This window comes from Schistocerca cancellata, chromosome 2 (genome assembly GCF_023864275.1).
Source record: "Schistocerca cancellata isolate TAMUIC-IGC-003103 chromosome 2, iqSchCanc2.1, whole genome shotgun sequence".
In the NCBI taxonomy this organism is placed as follows: domain Eukaryota; kingdom Metazoa; phylum Arthropoda; class Insecta; order Orthoptera; family Acrididae; genus Schistocerca; species Schistocerca cancellata.
In genome coordinates, this window is record NC_064627.1 from 493744973 (window position 1) to 493765282 (window position 20310).

Here is a 20310-nt window from a genome sequence, read left to right on the forward strand (position 1 = left end):
TTTTGTGGATTTCCATTTTTGGAAACTGAATTGTATGGGAATCAGAGTATTGTGTTTGTTTAAGAATTTAATCAATATTTATCTTGCATAAGCATCTCTAATATATCTGAGATACCAGACAAGACAGATACCAATCTGTAGTTATTTGTGCTATCCATGTTGCTTGCCTAGTACATGAGTAAGGAGGTAGAGGTAAGGACATAAGGACTTACGGAGGGAAGATGAGATCATAAATTTATTGGGGGTTTCATACATTATCTGTCATTATTTAAATTAAAGGGTACGTTTTCTGCCAAGTTATAGTCTTTCCTCTGATCTGAAAACTAGTTGTATTTTTCCAACATATTGTTTGCAGACAGCCATACCAGCCTTACACAACATGCACCACACACTGGCAGGTCCTCTTGAAGTAAGAGGAATAAGTATGTTAAAGACAATGGGAGCAAGAAGGATTTCTATCTAGAAGGAGTTATGCTGCGAAAGTCAATATCACTGACTGCAAATTGTTGTTTGTAACTGACTGCAGATTGTTATTTTCTACTTCCAGCCACTCCCCTCTCAAGTAACATACATGATCATGTTTTTTGAAATCAATGTTACTACATGTTAGTGGACCTGACATTATGCTACTGTAGGTACTGTGCAGGCTCCTTGGCTGCTGCATCTGCCATTTTGCTTCCTCAAATTTCAACATGTTCTAGTGCCCAACAGGGCATTTCTCCTTCCTTCAATGCTGTAAGATGATGTAGATGGATGTTGTGCCTCCAATGGCTCTGTTCACTGGGTAGCTTGAAGCATTCTGAAGGAGTGAGAGCAGGTGAGGAATTCTCTAGCTTGAATGTGCTTGGGAGATCACATGCACCTCTACATCATATATGGTGAATTAATTTGGTAAGTGGATCTAGAAAACATTATTGGAACAAACTAATGAGCAGCTAAGCTCCTGTCACTGCTTGGACCTGTCAGTGTAAATTGGTGCTGAGATAAAGTATTGTAAAGTAAATTTTATAGTGCCCTCTCTGTTATGATTTGTTTAATCCATTATCATTTTGATCCTCATCAGCAACCAAGGCAGAAACTGGCTCCATCCTTGGGCAAGGACCACAATTTAGTCCATATGAAGAGTCATAAGATACTGATTAGCACATATCTGAAATGTGCTTTATAGTGGATCAATAAGCAACCAAAATTTTTTCTATGGTTGGGTGTGCAACCGGATGGAATGTCACTGACTTTAGGTCAGACAAAAGCCTTTATGCCTGCCACATCACATGGAGCTTGCTGTAGATTGATTATATCTGCATTAATTCATGCTATGTTGTAGACTTGCGTGGGATGAGACTGAAGGTCGATTAATTGGTATGTGAACTGTAGCTGTCAGAGATGTGGAGAGGAAGAGAGTGAATGCTAGTATGTTACAGAGTACATCAGCAATTTCAAAGATGAGATGTGTTTTATTTATTTATTTACACATCAAGTTCCACAGGACCAAATTGAGGAGCAAATCTCCAAGGTCATGTAATGTGTCAGTACATGACATTACAACATAAGAGTAATAACAGATAAAAATAAAATGTTTATGAACCCAAAAAAATCAATCCGTAAGTTTAAGTAAATACAATCAACAGTGCAACAAGAACCAGCTCACTTTTTCAAGGAACTCCTTGACAGAATAGAAGGAGTGACCCATGAGGAAACTCTTCAGTTTTGATTTGAAAGTGCATGGAGTACTGCTAAGATTTTTGAATCTGAGTGGTCGCTTATTGAAAATGGATGCAGCAGTATACTGCACACCTTTCTGCACAAGAGTTAAGGAAGTCCAATCCAAATGCAGGTTTGATTTATGCCAAGTATTAACTGAGTGAAAGTTGCTTATTCTTGGGAATAAGCTAATATTGTTAACAAGAAATAACGGTAAGGAATATATATATTGAGAGACCAATATCAAAATACCCAGACTTGTGAACAAGGGTCGCCAAGAGGTTCATGGACTTACACCAATTATTGCTCGAACTGCCCATTTCTGAGCCAAAAATATCCTTTTAGAATGGGAAGAGTTACCCTAGAATGTAATACCACATGACATAAGAGAATGAAAATAAGCAAAGTATATTAAATAATGATCACTTACTTGAGATACCATTCAAACAGTAAAAATGGCAGCATTACGTCTTTGAACAAGATCATGAAAGTCAGTTTTTTTTTTTTTTTAAACTGTGTGTTAGGAACCGTAAAAACTGAGTCTTACTGTGATTTAGCATTAGTTTATTTTCTACAAGCCATGAACTTAGGTCATGAACTGCACTATTTGAAACCGAGTCAGTGTTGCACCCAACATCCTTTACTACCAAGCTAGTGTCATTAACAGACAGAAATATTTGAGAGTTACCCATAATAGTAGAGGGCATATCATTTATATAAATAAGGAATAGGAGTGGCCCCAACGCTGATCCCTGGGGCACCCCCTACTTGACCGTACCCTCTCAGACCTCATATCACAGCCATTTTCAACGTTGTGAATAATGTGATTTTGTCATATGATGACATGGTTGGAGACCGTGACTGTTATCTGAAGACAAATGTTGATGGTGTTGAGATAGCAACCAGCCACAAATTTATTTTAAGTTCCTTTATTCAAAAGGTACCATTACCTGGTTTAGAATCATTATGATTCATCATCAGACGGCTTTCATGCTTTCATTACAACATGTGCTATGTTTCTTACTGATTAGTTATCATGAAATGTTGTTTTGGAGTACCTGTTTTCATAGTTTTCGTCCAGCAGACAACATTTGTAGTTTTTTCTGCATTCACATCATTGCACACATAAACGTGCATAATTGAGCACTTCAGATTTGTACTGAATGCATTTTCACCACATTTCTATTGTTGCACATGTAAATTTGTATCACTGAGCACTTCAGCTTAGTTACAAAACAGACTTCTAACTTGCACTGCACGTTAGAAGTCTGTTCTGTGACTAAGCTGAAGTGTTGTAGTTGGCAGTTCATAAAATTCCAAAATCGGGTTACACAACAAATTAGTTGTGAATCAGGTTCTATAGCTGACAATATTACTTTTGATTTATTTGCATGGTTCAAAATAAATTTTTTTGATGCCTTTACCACCCTTCTAAATACAGTTTTATATCATTTGACATAGTTTGTAAAGCCAACATTTGGATTATATCTCAGTTCATTATGTTCACTGTGCAAACTACAGTCTATTTATCATTTTTAAAACAAGATGAAGCATTTTGTTAAAATTATGTAAAAAATTTCAAGAAATTAGTTGTGGTTTTCAGACTGTGTAATACAACGGTTCACCGACAGTTAATATCTTTCTGTCTATGCCAGAAAAAAAATTATATTTTCTTTACTGAAGCATCATTTGATCCATGTTTTTCTTACATCATCATTGGAGCTGCTAAATTTATCAGACTGAGAAGTGTTTTCTGGGAAGCAAATCCTTCACCACTTCCCGTGACTGTCCAGAGATGGGTGCCGTGTATGAACCTCTCAGTGAGCTAGCCCCATTGGAACTGTGGTGGGTTTGCCCAATTACACATTGTATGCACTAAATTCACACAGAGAATGAACAGTTGGGAGAGGAATGGTAATGGGAAGGGAGGAGTGGGGGGGGGGGGGACTGTATGAAGATATTGTTGAGAGCCTCATTGTCTATGAAATCATGTGGTGGCAAGTAAAGGGAACATCCTACATAGCAGGTACACTGTGATAACTTTTATTCAGAAGATTGTGCCACAGGGAAAAGAATGAGGAGTGTTATTTATTGCTACCAAATACTTATCTCCCTATTGAGGCTATATGTTCTAATGGGTATAATCTTTCAGAGCAGGTGTATCAGAATCTTTGAAATGCATTTCTTGTACACACAGACACATCATGAAAATATTTTCTGTTTTAGTTACTGTGCAAACTGTTGGTGTAGCAGAGTCTAAGCTTACAGATGATTTGTGAGTTTCTACAATAAGTTACAGTCTGTGTCTGTAACTAAGTGATAAGTGTGTATTACTGCTGTGTGGAGGATCTGCTTCAATTCCTGGTATTTTACAAGGATTCTTTCTTGGTAGAAGTACTGAAAAGGGGTGCAACCAGCTTCATGATGCTTATTGAGGAGTTACTTGAGAGAGAAGTAGCAGCTTCAAAGTCTGAGAAACTAACAACAGCTGGAAGAGCAGTGTAGTGATCCCATGCAACTCTGTACTACATCTGAATGAAGCTGTTGGCAGAGGATGATGTGGTGGCCAGTCAGTACTGAATGGTCCATCAGGGTCAGCAAATTGAACTAGTAGCTGGCACATAAGGTAAAGCATAACTCTTCTTGATAACCAACTACATCCAGAAACTCTATCCAGCAGTTTCCCCTTCCTCTGTCCTGTCACTACCTCCCAATCCACACCTCAATGTCATCTTCACTGCATGCTGCACCTCACTGGTGCCAGCATCCATGTGTCACTTCCCTAGCTGTGTACTTACCACCTCACCCTCCTGCATTCTTGGCTTGCAGACCTCCTGCCTCCTTCCAAGCTGCTACCTACCCACCCCCAACCACTCCTCCATTCTCCCCCCTCTTTCTCCCTCTATCCACTGCACTTGATAGAACCCCCACTCCAGTCGATGTGTGTGTGTGTGTGTGTGTGTGTGTGTGTGTGTGTGTGTGTGTGTTTGGGGAGGGGGAGAAGGGGGCAGGAGGGGGTGTTTCTGTTATTCTCTCATTTGCCTTTATTCTAATCCTCTTGTGAATGGGTCACATGGCTGTCAATTTGTACAAGATAAATTTGTGTTGTGGCAGTTGAATAAATAAAAAGTAAGTTAAAGTCTACAGATAGAACAAGGTAATTTTTTTGTAAATGCTTATACAGTGCCTAAATTATACAGTGTGTTTGAAGAAAACAGTGGCTATTATGCAGCATTAGCTTCCCATGTACTTAATAAAAAACCCTCATTATCCAAATGAGTATAAAAGTTCCATAAAAGCAATAGTAACACAAACTTCTGGCGCTATTATAATGGTCTGGAAGTGACACTAAGGATGCAAGGAGATGCTGTGTCTTTGGGAAGGTTCAGTTGATATATATACTTTGCAGGATAATATTGTAATTGAAGCATTTGCTGTTTATACATGTTTAGTAACACCTTTTTGTTATGGGCTTTTTTGACAAGGACACAAAAGACATTGTAAAAGTGAGTGGCTGTATAGAGTGATACATATTTTTAGCTTCAGTGTATGTTGCATGCTAAATGAGCTTTATCTTGATATTCTTCCCCTCATTAAATACAGGACAGTTTCTGTTGCAAGCCACACGCTTGTCTAAACAGTTAATGCTTCTGTGGATGTGCATGCCTTGCCAGACTGTTGCACTGTTGTGCCATATTTTTTACTAGTGGCATGACATTTACAAAAAAATGAAGCACTGCAGCATGTTTGGTATGTGAGGGTGATTTTTAGGCAGATAATCCAGCATTGGTGTATACTGGCAGTAGTGAATTGAAAGTCAAAATGAAAACTACTATCCAGATGTACTATTATTCCCAGATGCAGCAGTTTCAATTAAAAGGGATCTATTTTTTAGTCTTTTGTGGATTCAAGTTCCTGGTCATTCCTCCTAGATATTTTAATACAAAATGGGATTAATCTATTAAACAGTCTTGCTATCTTCTTGCAATAGTGAAAACAGACTCCATATCATACATTTTACCATGCTAAGGTTTAGTATTTATCCTATGGTGCAGTTTGTCATTGATGTTGTCAGCGTAGTAATTGATCTATGCAAGAAGATGCAAATAATGATATATTAATGGCATGCTATTTTTGTTTAACTCTGCTAGGAATTCATTTTACGAGCCTAGTGTAGCTTCCATATGGGTGCTCTACAAAGAAAGTCACATGAGGGACACGTTCCACATCATTACAAAATATCGTATTCATGCTCTATGGAACAAGTATTAATGTACTACAATGTAATACATTCTGCTTAGAAAAATGAAGCAGTATTCTATTACAGAACCCTTTCTCTAAAACATTTGAAAGTATTGCTAGGTGATGTTTGGGTCTGCACTTGGTCATGATATGCTTACCTCCCTTTTTATTGAAAGATGTTACTACTACATGTTTCAGTTTGTTAGGAAATTGCTTTGAGTCACTGACTGATAACTCAAAGGAAGGAAGATTGGGTTTCAAGTCCCGTCAATATTGAGGTCATAATAGACAGATTGCAAGCTTGGATGGCATCAAGGATAGAGAAGGAAATCGGCTGTGCTTTTTCAAAGGAATCATCTTGGAATTTGAGTGGAACAGTCTAAAGAAATCATGTAAAACCTATACCTGGATGCCAAATGTGGGTTTGAACTGCCATCCTCCTGAATGTGAGTGCATTGTGCTAACCACTGCACCACCTCACTCAGTGACTGAGAACTCAAGAGTGGCCCTGTCCTATTGGCAGAAGTTGCTAATACTCTGCTAGAAACAAGATAAGAGAGAGAAGATTTTGTGTTTTATCATGATATAAGGCTTTTTGTAATCTTCTTAGTGATTGTATTTTAGAAAATAATGACTGCTGTTGGTGAACACAGTGCCTGATTTACTTTCTTTGTTGGCAGGTCCGCTGCCACTGTGAGGAGGTAACTACTAAAGGTAGTAGCCATTGCTGTCAATGTGTCATCTATACTTTATAATCAGAAATTACAGTACCATACAGTGGGGGATTTACTAGCAGTCTGAGTAGACTGGAGCCTAGGGCAGCAGATTTTAGTGGTGGCAAATTTGGTGTCTTTTTTGTGTCTTACAGAAATTAAAAAGATTCATATGTATATGCCTAAATGTTAGTAAGTCCACACAAACAATTCAACAGGTAATACGTTCCACTACTTAGATAAATTTTTCTACAACATGGGTAGTAGTGTTGGTTTTGGCGAGGGGACAAATGACATGACTGTTTGCTAAGTGTGACTGGCCAAAATGATGGCACAAGCATGGTATGGACACTGCAGAAGCTGAAGTAAGATCATGCTATTGTAGGCATATGTCACGTGGTGGCACTGAGTTCAGTAGAGATAGATACAGAGTGGTGATACAAATGGGGAAGTCCCATCCGGTATTTACTTCAAAAACAAAAGAAAAGCTGCCTTGTTTGATTGTATCTTGCAAATTGTAATACAATCTGGTCATGATAATTTGACAACTCATGCAGTGGCTGCTGGGAATGGCCTTGCCCACACATTAAAGATGTCAAGGGGAGTGGAGTGGTAATGGGGAGCCAGCATTTGCTGCTTGCAGCATATCCTTAACAATGTTTATAGTACCACTTCATATTTATGGGCAGATTAATGTTGGCAGCGCTCAGAGACAAAAGAATATCTTTCAGCTAGTGCTGATTTTCTCTGCTTGTACCAGCAGAAGTGCAATCATCAAGTTATCGTAGCCAAACAATATGTATGAATATTTCTCTGGCACATTTTTTTTGGTTGTGTGCTGTAATTTTTCAAATTATTTCATGGACTGTATGAATAACTTCATAACATAACATCAACAATGTGTAAAAACTTATAGTAGATAAGTAATCATAATACAGGGTGATTCAAAAAGAATACCACAACTTTAAAAATGTGTATTTAATGAAAGAAACATAATATAACCTTCTGTTATACATCATTACAAAGAGTATTTAAAAAGGTTTTTTTTTTTCACTCAAAAACAAGTTCAGAGATGTTCAATATGGCCCCCTCCAGACACTCGAGCAATATCAACCCGATACTCCAACTTGTTGCACACTCTCTGTAGCATATCAGGCGTAACAGTTTGGATAGCTGCTGTTATTTCTCGTTTCAAATCATCAATGGAGGCTGGGAGAGGTGGCCGAAACACCATATCCTTAACATACCCCCATAAGAAAAAATCGCAGGGGGTAAGATCAGGGCTTCTTCGAGGCCAGTGATGAAGTGCTCTGTCACGGGCTGCCTGGCGGCCGATCCATCGCCTTGGGTAGTTGACATTCAGGTAGTTACGGACAGATAAGTGCCAATGTGGTGGCGCTCCATCCTGCTGAAATATGAATTGTTGTGCTTCTTGTTCGAGCTGAGGGAACAGCCAATTCTCTAACATCTCCAGATACTGTAGTCCAGTTACAGTAGCACCTTCGAAGAAAAAGGGACCAAAAACTTTATTGGCTGAAATGGCACAGAAAAAGTTCACCTTAGGCGAGTCACGTTCATACTGAGTTGTTTCCCGCGGATTCTCAGTGCCCCATATACAGACATTGTGACGGTTGACTTTCCCGTTAGTGTGGAAAGTTGCTTCATCACTAAACACAATCTTTGAAACGAAAGATTCATCTGTTTCCATTTGAGCAAGGATAAAATCACAGAAATCAATTCTTTTAATCTTATCAGCTGCAGACAGTGCTTGAACCAATTTCAGACGATAAGGTTTCATAACTAACCTTTTTCGTAGGACTCTCCATACAGTTCATTGTGGAATTTGCAGCTCTCTGCTAGCTGTGCGAGTCGATTTTCCTGGGCTGCGAACAAATGCTTGCTGGATGCGTGCTACATTTTCATCACTCGTTCTCGGCCGTCCAGAACTTTTCCCTTTGCACAAACGCTCATTCTCTGTAAACTGTTTATACCAACGTTTAATACACCACCTATCAGGAGGTTTAACACCATACTTCGTTCGAAATGCACGCTGAACAACTGTCGTCGATTCACTTCTGCCGTACTCAATAACACAAAAAGCTTTCTGTTGAGCGGTCGCCATCTTAGCTTCAACTGACGCTGACGCCTAGTCAACAGTGCCTCAAGCGAACAAATGTACAACTAAATGAAACTTTATAGCTCCCATAATTCGCCGACAGATAGTGCTTAGCTCTGCCTTTTGTTGTTACAGAGTTTTAAATTCCTAAAGTTGTGGTATTCTTTTTGAATCACCCTGTATATTACAATAAATCATTCATAACAAATCAGTAACACATAATTTAACTTGAGAAATAGCTATTTTGGAAGCTACATAAAGAGATTTTGGTTTTTTGTATGATACTTAAATAAATTTCTTGTACATATGTTTGGCAATTATTCAGTGTCTGAAGTCTAAATGAAGGATACTGATAATTATGTACAAGAAGTAAAACTCCTATGTAATCTTTTTGATTTCAGTTCTTGGATAACAATTGTTAGAATGAGTGATGGGAGAGAGTGATGTAGCGGCACTGAGTATAAAATGAAAGGCCAAAATGAAAACAGAAAAACAAGAAGAGATTATGTGTAAAACGATAAAAATTGTCAAATTTTTTTTATAAGTGGTAGTGGAAGTGGTCATGAAAGACCAGGAGCTTTGATAACATGCACTGACACAATACTATCTGGAAAAGATGAACCGTATTTGAACTCTGCAGCCCAACAACAACAGTCATCTGCTGAAAATCTGCTTTTGAGAAATGGATATTTATGTTTTTGATGGAGAGGCAATAGAGGAATCATCAATAAGTATAACAATTGAAGATGCATCTCAGAATCAGATATTAAGTAGTGACCAAGGGCAAACAACAGTAAATCTAAACAAAGATTCTGCTTTATGGGAAATTGAAGATACCTTAAGGGAGATTATCGAAAGGTACCACTTCAATCAAAGCAAGTGCTGTGACTTCTCTAAAAGTGAAAAAATATATGCTGATTAGTGTTGTTTCTTACCAGTAAGTATCTCCCAAAGAAAAATGAAAAAGAATGAAGTGTATGACTGAAATTGGTTGGTTTATTCTGAAAGTAAAAGATCTGTATATTGTGGGCCCTGTTTGGTGTTTGGTCCATTGGACAATAAGACTCAGTTTGAGAACAAAGGATTTAATGGCTGGAAAAATTCAGAACAACGAGAACCTCAGCATGAAAACTCTGCATATCATAAATTTAGTATCCTTAGTTTGAAAGATAGAAGTGAGATCAATGGCTGACTCGACAATTTTCTGCATGCTTAGACTGATGAAGAAATTGCTTATTGGAGAAACTTTCTGAAGAGGGTTGTTACTGCTGTGAAGTGACTGTGTTCAAGAGGTCTCACTTGCAGAGGAAAGAATGAAAAGTTCAGTGATCCACATAACAGAAATTTTTGTTATGATTTTGGAACTGTTAGAAGCATTTGATCCTTTTTTAGCCATTCATATTTAATCATGTGGGAATCAAATATCTGGAAGTACCAGTTACTTATCAAAGACAGCTTGTGATGAGTTTGTGCTCTTGGTGGATCATAAAGTCTTAAAACAGATTGATGACAAGATAAGAGGGGTGAAATATTTTTCCTTAATCATGTGTTCCCATAGCTCATGTGAACTAATTTACCCTTATCATTAGATACATTTTGGTGAAATGTTTGAAAGATTTATTAAGTTCTTGACCTCAGAGGGATGTGAAGCTGAAGAAATGTTTTCTGCCATTATTTCAGAACTCAAAACACTCAGCATAAGTACTGCTCACTCTTTAAATTTATAACTACAGCTACACTGAATATTGCAGAGAAGCTTGTTGCTTGTTCATGTTGCTTTAAGAAATCTAAATTTTTCTTTTGTAACTGCCACACAACACTGGCAAAAATTAGTGACTGAAATTGAGGAAGGGAAAGTGCTAAAGAGAGTAAATCTGACATGTTGGTCAGCTAGAGAGGACACATGTAGAAGTCTGAGAGATTCTTGGCACAAAGTCCTTAAAACTGGAATCAATCATGAATGATTGTAACAGAAAAGCCTGTAATGCAAAATGAAGTAACAGGAATATTTTTGAATTTAGAAAAGCTGGAAATGGTGGTAATGGTTGATGTGTGGAATGTGTTTTTGGAATGTTCAAATTCAGGCTTCTACCACAGTTTGATCAGTGTGCTGATCTTTATGAATCTCTTTGCATGTTTTTCATTTCAACAAGAAAATTTTAAGTATTTTAAAGAAAAGGCGAAGGAATTAAGCATGTCAAAGCAGTATACAAAAGACTTGGGGAAAAAGGCAACCTAAAAAGGAAAGAAATTTATGATGAAATATTGGATGAAGGGATGAGAATGACTGTGAGTGATATTTTCAGGGTTAACACATTTCTCATCCTCAGAAAAAAAGTGAATTGTCATCATCAGTTCTTAGTGGAAAAAGCCCTTTTCTTGGAATAAATGTATCCTACCGATTTACAGACCAACTTAGTTCAAGAATGCATACATTTTCAATGTCACATTTGTTCTGAAAGACTTTTGGCAAAAGTATATCTGGATCATTGGAAAGTCTATCTTCATTCCTGAAAAAACAGAATTTGCAAAACATTTATCCAAACTTGGATATAGCAGTTTGCATGGCTCTGTGTACACAATCAACAAATTATTTGGGTAAGAGAAGCTTTTCTTGCTTAAAACAGGTGAAAAATTATCTAAGATATACCTTAAACCAGGAAATGCTAAACACATTAGCTCTTTTGTGCATAGAGGCAGAACTAATGAACAACATTTTGTATGATGATGTAACTTTCATAACTTAAGTAATTGAATTTCATCATAATCATCAGCCAGATTTTTACCAGATAACTGAATATGTAAAAAAATTATTTAATTATGTTAACTGAATGTACATTATTGTGTAAATAGTCTTAAGGCAGACCTTACCCTGCCTTATTAGTAGTACATGACTGAGCTTGTATTAGCTCATAAATATACCCCAAAACTATTTTTTGTGCAATCTTAACTGTATTGTTGGGTTGTAAAAATAATCTAGGATCTAAACATCAATCCTATAGTTCACAATCATACTAAGTACTGGAAAAAGGTGGTGTTACTAGGATGATAGTGCACAAATCATAAAGTTACAATTTCATTGACAAAGTAGGGTTTTGAATTGTTGAGAATGGTAGGGATGGAAAAATGTGAATAGTCTACTTGTGGCCAACATGGAAATTTGCCACTGATATCATGTTCATAATGTACATGTCCTTATCCCCAGCCAAATATACTTGTGAATTATTGGTACTTTTGAGAGGTAAGATTAAAAACATAAATAAAACAGAGTAGTATTTATATTGTTATTTGTGTTGGAAAACATAATGCAGGCCACAGTTGAGTTGCTTACATAATCATTTGAAATGATGATACATTTCATAGAAGTTCACATGACACAAACCAGTGTTTTGTATTAAAAAAAAGAAAAGAAACCACTGTACACACTGATTTCTGGATGGTACAGTGCTGATGCACAACACTGAATTGAGATTTTTACAATAGTTGTACTGGGTAATTTATTATGTCAATGAGAGAACCACAGATATAATGATACCTATACATTATGTAAGAGGATCTTAGCAGAATAAAATGCTTTGATTGCAATGAACATTTCCATTTTATTTTATTTTTGGTATTTTAAAGGAGAGTGGTGGTTTTATGGGAGTGAAGCTAAGGCATTAATTATGATATCACTTTTGCATTGCTAGAGGTCCAAACCACTACAAAGTTTAACCTATAAGTGTGCTGCAATTATTGAGTTATCACTTATTAACAAAGTAGAAGACTAATAATGTTTCCTGTAACATTACAAAATGTAATACATTTTCAGTATGTAAGAGTGACCCATACATTTTTTGTTTTTATTTATGCAAAGGAATGGAGTGGATATGGAGTTATGATTAAATTAATTTGAGAGACTAATTGAGAATTGGTCAGCAATAAAACTCTGGAAACAGTACAACAGTAAAAATGTGAAAGATGCATATAAGACTGCTGGCTGACAGCTGACGGCATGATTAGACTGCTGAGGGCATGCATTCCACCTGGCATTCTGAAGACTGTGCATTGGTACATTGAGGGTACACTCTCCCAGTTAATTGTATTTGTATGGCTGTAGCAACTTGTCTAATAGAGACACATGCAAGTTTGCCTACAGTGCCTAGTAGGTGTGGATGTTGAATATTGTCTCAACTGTAAGGGCTTCCTTTTTCTGTCAGTGGATCATGAGCTCATCTCTTTCATGAGGAACCACACAAATGAGAAATAGCAAGGCAGCTGAGAGAAATAAGAGTAAGGAAAGACAGCAATTGATAAATAAAGCCTACTAAGAAAGTAGAGGGCTACTGAAATTCAGTAAAAAAGGAATTTCACAACTTTTCATTTTTTAAGCTTAGTAATGTTGAGGTTACTATATATATAAAATACACAAGAAATCAGTAATCAAATACACAAGGAATCAATAATCAAAGTGATAACTATAATTGATTCTAAATAAATGAACCAATAACTAAAACAGATGTTGAAAAGAACTTTTGTACTAGAAAATGAAGTTGTAAGTCTGATAATGTTATCATTAGAGAAATTAAGGAAGTAAATGGAGAAACATATGCATAAACATATTGATGATTTGCAAAAGGAATTACATAGTTGTATGGACCAGTTATAATGGTGAATAGAAGATGAGTTTCAGAATTTGTAAGCGCTACAAACCAGACAGGAGAGAGTAAGGTGAGCAACTGCACACTCTTATGAACTGAAATACTCACAGAGAAAGAGGATTTGAGAAATGAAGTACAGCTCAAAGATGAAGGGATGAAAACCAAAATGGTGTTTCACTGGTGAGCCAAAAAACAGGTATTAATCAAGACAGTAAATTTGTCCTTGGTAACTACTTCTATTCTACAGAAGAATTTATATTTATGTAATTTTTAAAAGGCAGTGGGCTGGAATTACTATTTCAGTCTACATTTTTTAGGCTTGTAAGTGGTCAACATGTAGCCATATTTACATATCAGTGCATAATGTGAGTATAAAATGACTCGTTACACATTATTATGATTAAATGTACAAATTATTTATGCAATATGAAAGTAACTACCAATAACTTAAGGAAGAGAGTGTATCCCTGATTGGGAAAGATAGATAATAAGGTTGATTCTCTGAAGTGTGCAAAGACATTTGTATAGAGGAGACTGATTGAAAAGAAATGCTGTAACCAAACTGAAAGTTAGTTTGAACACAACAATGCTTTACAAGGCATGGTCATGTTGGTGGTGAATACGCTTCTGCTTTCCTCTGACCTTTTGACTGATCTACTCAGTTTGTTATAGAGGAGACACAATTAAATGTAGATTGCAAATGTGAGTACAGCTCAGTATTTTTCATATTAATGAATATTAGTAATGAAATGAATAATTAAAAGTTAAAAATTCTGGTATCAACTGAAGACTGAACTGAAGATCTTTGAACTTAGAGTTTGGTACTTAACCAGAAGAAAATGTGAAAGCAAATTGTGATCATCTTGACATTGCTGTGGTTGTGGGCTTCAGTCTGAAGACTGGTTTAAAGCAGTTCTTCCTACTAGTCTGTCCTGCATGTGGCTCTTTACCTCTGCAGAACCACTGTGGTTAACATCTATTTGAAACTTTTTGCTTTATTCAAGCCTTGGTCTTCCTCTACTTTTTTGACACTCCCCCCTCCTCCCCCCCCCACCACCCTCCACCACCACCACCACTGTCTCACCTCACTGTTCTCTCTTTTATCAAATCTCTTGTTAACTGGTGCTTCAGGTTGTTTCCTACAACCAGTACTTTATTTTAGTCAAATTGTGCTATAAATTTCTTAACATACCCAGCTGATATTCAGCAGTTTTCTGTAGCACCACATTTCAAAAGCATCTTGTCTAAACCATTTATCATCCAAATTTCATTTCTGTACAAAGGTACACTCCAAGAAAACACTTTCAGAAAGACTTCTGACACTTAAATTTATATTTGATATTAACAAATTTCTCATTTTGAGAATCACTTTTCTTGTCATTGGCAGCTTGCATTTTATATATTCTCTACTTTGACTTTTATGTTATTTTGTTGCCAATTTTTAGTGCCTCATTTACTTATGCAATGCCTTTAGCATCACTTGATTTAATTTGATTACATTCAATTAGACTTGTTTACCTTTTGTTGATGTTCATCTTGCAATCTGTTTTCAAGACTATCAATTTTCTTCAAGTGCTGTTTCAAGTCATTTGCTACCTTTGACAGAATTATAGTGTCATTGACAAATATCCAAGTTTTTATTTCTTCTCCCTGAACTTTAATTTTCTTTCCAAGTTTCTGCTTGATTTCCTTTATTGCTTGCTCAATGAACTGACTGAATAACTTTAGTTTATCTCACTCCTTATTCGACAATTGCTTTCCTTTCATATCATTTGACTGTCATAACTGCAGTCTCATTTCTGTACAGGTTGTAGATGACATATTTCTCACTATATTTAATTCCTGTTACTTTCAAAATATCAAAGTATAATCCAGTCAACAATACAAAAAGCTTTTTCTACATCCACAAATGTTACACTGATGGGAAAAAAAAAAAATACATGTCAGCTGCAAGAGTGGAGCTAGTAGCACTACTATGAGGATGCAGATCAGGTTTGCTTTAAATACTTGCTGTAACAGCCATGAGCATTAGTTACCTTTGGGACTGGACATGGTGAGCTAATGTTAATCCAGGATGCCTTTAAGATGACAAAGATATCATTATCTACACCTCATTTAGTTTGAATGAGGTCGTGTAATAGGGCTATGAGAAGCTGAATGTTCCTTCTATCAGGAAGGCTTGGCAGGAATGTAGCCACTCTAAATGACTGTTGGCAGCAGTGGTGATGGTGTTGTACGGTCACAGGAAGACTGGGCTCCAGACATCCATGTGGCACCACCAAGAGTGAAGACGATCATGTTCTATATATGGCTCTGGTGCATTGTACTGCAGCTGCAGCAGCAATTTTAGCAGCAGTTGGTACTGCAGCCTGACTCAATGAAATTGGTTACTTCAAGGGCAGCTCCAAGCTGGATATCCAGTAGCATATGTTCCACTGACCCCAAACCATCACCATTAGTGACTTCAGTGGAGTCAAGTGAGAGTTCACTGGAGGGCAGGGTGGAGGTCTGGTGTGTTTTCTCATGAAAGCTGGTTCTGCCTCAGTGTCAGTGATGGGCACATGTTGGATAGAAGGAGGCCAGTTGAGGGCCTGCAACCAACCTGTCTGCACACCAGACACACTGGACCTACACCTGGAGTTATGGTCTGGGATGCAATTGCATACTGTGAATTGGTATGTAAATCTGGTTATTCCATTCATGAACAGCATTCCAGGGGGTGTTTCCCAATGGATGACACTTGCTAACATACCACTGTTGTAACCCAACATACTCTACAGTATATCAACATGTTGCCTCGGCCTGCTTGATCACCAGATCTGTCTCCAACTGAGCACATATGGGACATTATCAGACTGAAACTCCAGTGTAATCCACAAATAATATTAACCATTCCTACATTAAACTTCTTGGCAGGTTAAAATTGTGTGCCAGACTGAGACTCGATCTCACCCACGAAAGACAAAGGTCCCGAGTTCAAATCTCGGTCCGGCATACAGTTTTAATCTGCCAGAAAGTTTCATATCAGTGCACACTCCACTGCAGAGCGAAAATCTCATTGTGGAAACATCCATATATTGTCTGACCAAGTGCAACAGGCATGGAACTCCAACCCAAAAACTGACACCTGGCACCTGTATGATACAGTGCATGCATATCTGCATGCTTGCATTCAACATTGTGGTGGTTACACCAGTTATTAATATACCAGCAGTTCACATTTGCAGTGGCTTATCTTGTGTTTATCTTAACCTGTGATCTTGCAATGTTAATCACTTAAATATGTTACCTAGCCGGCCGCGGTGGTCTAGCGGTTCTAGGCGCTCAGTCCGGAACCACGCGACTGCTACGGTCGCAGGTTCGAATCCTGCCTCGGGCATGGATGTGTGTGATGTCCTTAGGTTAGTTAGGTTTAAGTAGTTCTAAGTTCTAGGGGACTGATGACCTCATATGATAAGTCCCATAGTGCTCAGAGCCATTTTTTTATGTCACCTAGATAAATGTATTTCTGAAATATCATCACACTATTTTTTAGTGTTGTTATTTTTTTCTGTCAGTGTTTAAACAGAGGTTTCTCTCAGTCTTCTAAGGTAACCCATATTAAGTAAGAAATATTGGCTTACACAAATATTCATGCCTATCAGAAAGAATAACAGGAATTAATTTGATTTATAAATTTAAAAAAAAATGTAATTCATGGAGAGAGAGAGAGAGAGAGAGAGAGAGAGAGAGAGAGAGAGAGAGAGAGAGAGATGTCTTGGTTAAATAAAGTGCTAATAAAGCCAATCAGTTTGAACAGTTTACATTGTGTAACAATAGAGGACTGACCCATCATTTACCCACATCTGAACCTGCAGGTGAGGGACAGTTTATATTGTATCTGAATGCGTTTAAAGGGACAGTTCCTGAGATATGGGATGTTTGATTCAGCTGAACAGGGATGCTGTGTGATGATGGATGCTCTATATAGTAGATTTTCAGACCTATGAAGAATCTGAGGCCACATTTAAAACCAAATATTGGTTTGAAAGCACTCAGAAAAAAAACATAGATTGGAAGTACTTAGTCTGAAACCATATGAACCAATCTGTTTGACTTCATAGGGCAAATATTATGGAAAAATATGGAAAGAGGGGAAAAGGAGGACTCAAAAGAGCCCAGAAATGTAGAGACCATGGAAACATAGAAATGGTTATGCAAATTCAGTTCTAGTGCAAAGAGTAATGTGTATAATGGTTCATCAAGAAAAAAGGAAAATACTAAGAAGTCCTCATAGTCTCCCCCCCCCCCCCCCCCACTTCCCTCACCCAAAATTTTTGTCCAAGTATGGATGAATACAGAACTTATGGAAGAGAAGACTGAGTTTCTTGCAGTGAATCAGATAAGAAAAACTCCCTTGCCTCAATGGGACTGTTACATCCTTGGAGGTGAAATCAAACATGGGAGGCAGTAAGTAGATTGATCCTGTTTAATGAAGAGCATAACCTTAGAGACTTGCTGGCAGGAAGACAGGAAACTATAGAGGAATGTTTTAATTACATGTTTATAAGGTTTATAGATGAAACAATGAGTGACACTGTAGCAGATTTTTATAGTGACATGAGAGTAATTGATTGAAGACTGGAGGTCAAAGAACTTTTCTTCACTGTCTGGGCTCTACAGTAAAATCTATTAAGGAAGTGATCAAACTGAAAAAGGCTTGTATTGAGGCTTCCTATTTGCTTGACTGTGCTCTGTATTTCACCACATTCTTCAGGTGACATCCTCAAATCTTAACATGCATTAATCTCAGGATAAGGCAACATATTACTCAGATAGAAACAGGAGACTATTGACTAGAATTATTGATGTAAATTAAGTTTATTAAATATTTGCTGATTCTTCCAACAACTTCATAATGTTTGGACCACTTTCATTGTACTGTAATTTAAGATAATAATATATTTGCATATATTATTGTGGAAAAAGTACATATGCCTTTCACACAAAACAGAATGTGTCTGGTCCAATGGAAGAGGAAGCATGAAGGTCCAAATTTACCATATTAAAAACAAGACAAAAGGAATACAGTAAGCAATATTTCACTTGATACCTCCCTGACAGACTAAAGCTGTGTGCCAGAATGAGGCTGAGACCTAGACTTTGCCTTGTTTGGCCAATGCACTTAACTGCTGAACTATCCTGCTACTCCTTCATCCTACTTCACAGCTTCCATGTACCAACACATATACATGATAATACGTTCACCTGTTGTGCAGGATCCTTACATATTGTTCTCTACCATTAGACTGCTTGTGATTTTCTTACATAAATATTTCTTACCAAAACAAGCCTCCTATAGCGATCATCTGGTGATGTGTTGCCAAAATAAAATTGTTTTAATTTATCACAAACTGCTTTTCTTGTATGTAGGTCTTTTATAAGAAGACTATCACCAAACACTAATTCAAAATTGTCAATCATGAAATCCATTTTTTCTGTATCCTTTAGAATTCCAGTAACTGTAAAACATAAAAACAAATTTCAGTTCCAGAAAAAATCACTGTATTTTGTTGTTAACCAGAATTTAGGATAAATGAGTACCAATTTTGTAAACAGATGTATTATTTTTGTGATTATTTTCATACGGCCAGCAGTAAAAGAAATGTAGTATTGCTGACAGCATTGTAAGAAAGTTAATGGAATCTTGGACATTTGGAATCAGGGCACATGTCTTAAGGCATCAAGGAGAAAAGAAAAGGATTGATGAAGTTAAGTGTGGAGAACCAAGAAGCTAATAAAGTGAAGGACAGGAGAGACACACTATGTATGACTTGCAGGAGAAATCAAATAAGAGCAAGGCATGCCCCAACATTACAATATACTCTTAGCAAATATAGATTTTGGTAGCATTGATCATATGAAACTCTAGGTCCTTCATTCAGTCACTTGGTACAGGAAGCTGTAGAGAGCATGACTCAAACCAATGCTATATCTGTTAACTGCTAGGACACCTTGCAGGTGTCTGTCACTGATTATGGTTATGAACACCACATCAGATATGTGAATGTACTGAAGACAACTTAGCAAACACAACACTGCATGTAATTCTGAACAGGCAGACACAAACAGCAAAAGTATATCTGAGAACACCACAAGAAATGTAATTGTCCATTATTACTCATGATATGTATTTGACTTGCTAAAACACTGGTAGCTCTCTCAGGTCATTGTCATATGAAACAGTTGTACACTGAGAACTCACACTGCAAGGAAATAGCTGTGAAAGGGAGGAAATCCACAGGTGACCAATATTTGGTGTGAACAGTGACAGCAGATGCTTTTGGGGACATCAGTGCTAGTGACACTGCTGATAAGAGAGTTTCCACAGTAGTGTGAAGTATCTGAGAGCAATATGAGCAAGACAGTTCAGTTTAGAACCTGATATAATGTAGCTGGGCTGTATGCTCTCTGTATCAAAGGTGTATCACACTATATCATGTTGGCTACCCACACATCTCTTTATACTGGTTAAGGAAATCTACCACATGCTCATTCTGAGAAAGTGTAATGCAACATGCACATGAAAATAATTGAAAAAACTATTTAGAGTGGAATTACCAGCTTTTATGGTTGCTAACTAATTTGTGACAGTCTTGGTTATGCATTAATAGGATGTAAAAGAACAAAGTATACAAATTTGTGGAGTTATTTGACATGTCCCATACACATGAAAATAATTGAAAAGAAATGCATTATGATGAAATTTCCAGTTTTTAAGGTTGGTGCACAAATTGGTGACAGTCTTGATGATAAATGAACAGGATGTAAAAGAGATATGTAGACAAATTTGTCAAGTCATTAAAGTAGATAAAAAGGAACATTTCTGTCACATGAAACAGATGTCACAGACACACTG

The 20310-nt window shown here is 37.1% G+C and overlaps 1 protein-coding gene across 1 annotated transcript in view; it reads right to left on the reverse strand.

Moving 5' to 3' along the window:
• The window catches only part of LOC126162015 (esterase FE4-like), a 431873-nt gene that overhangs the window by 37073 nt on the left and 374490 nt on the right, over positions 1–20310 (reverse strand). The window contains exon 8 of the mRNA XM_049918237.1: positions 18735–18913. Coding sequence (XP_049774194.1) covers positions 18735–18913 — 179 coding nt within the window. The remainder of the gene's footprint in view (positions 1–18734; positions 18914–20310) is intronic.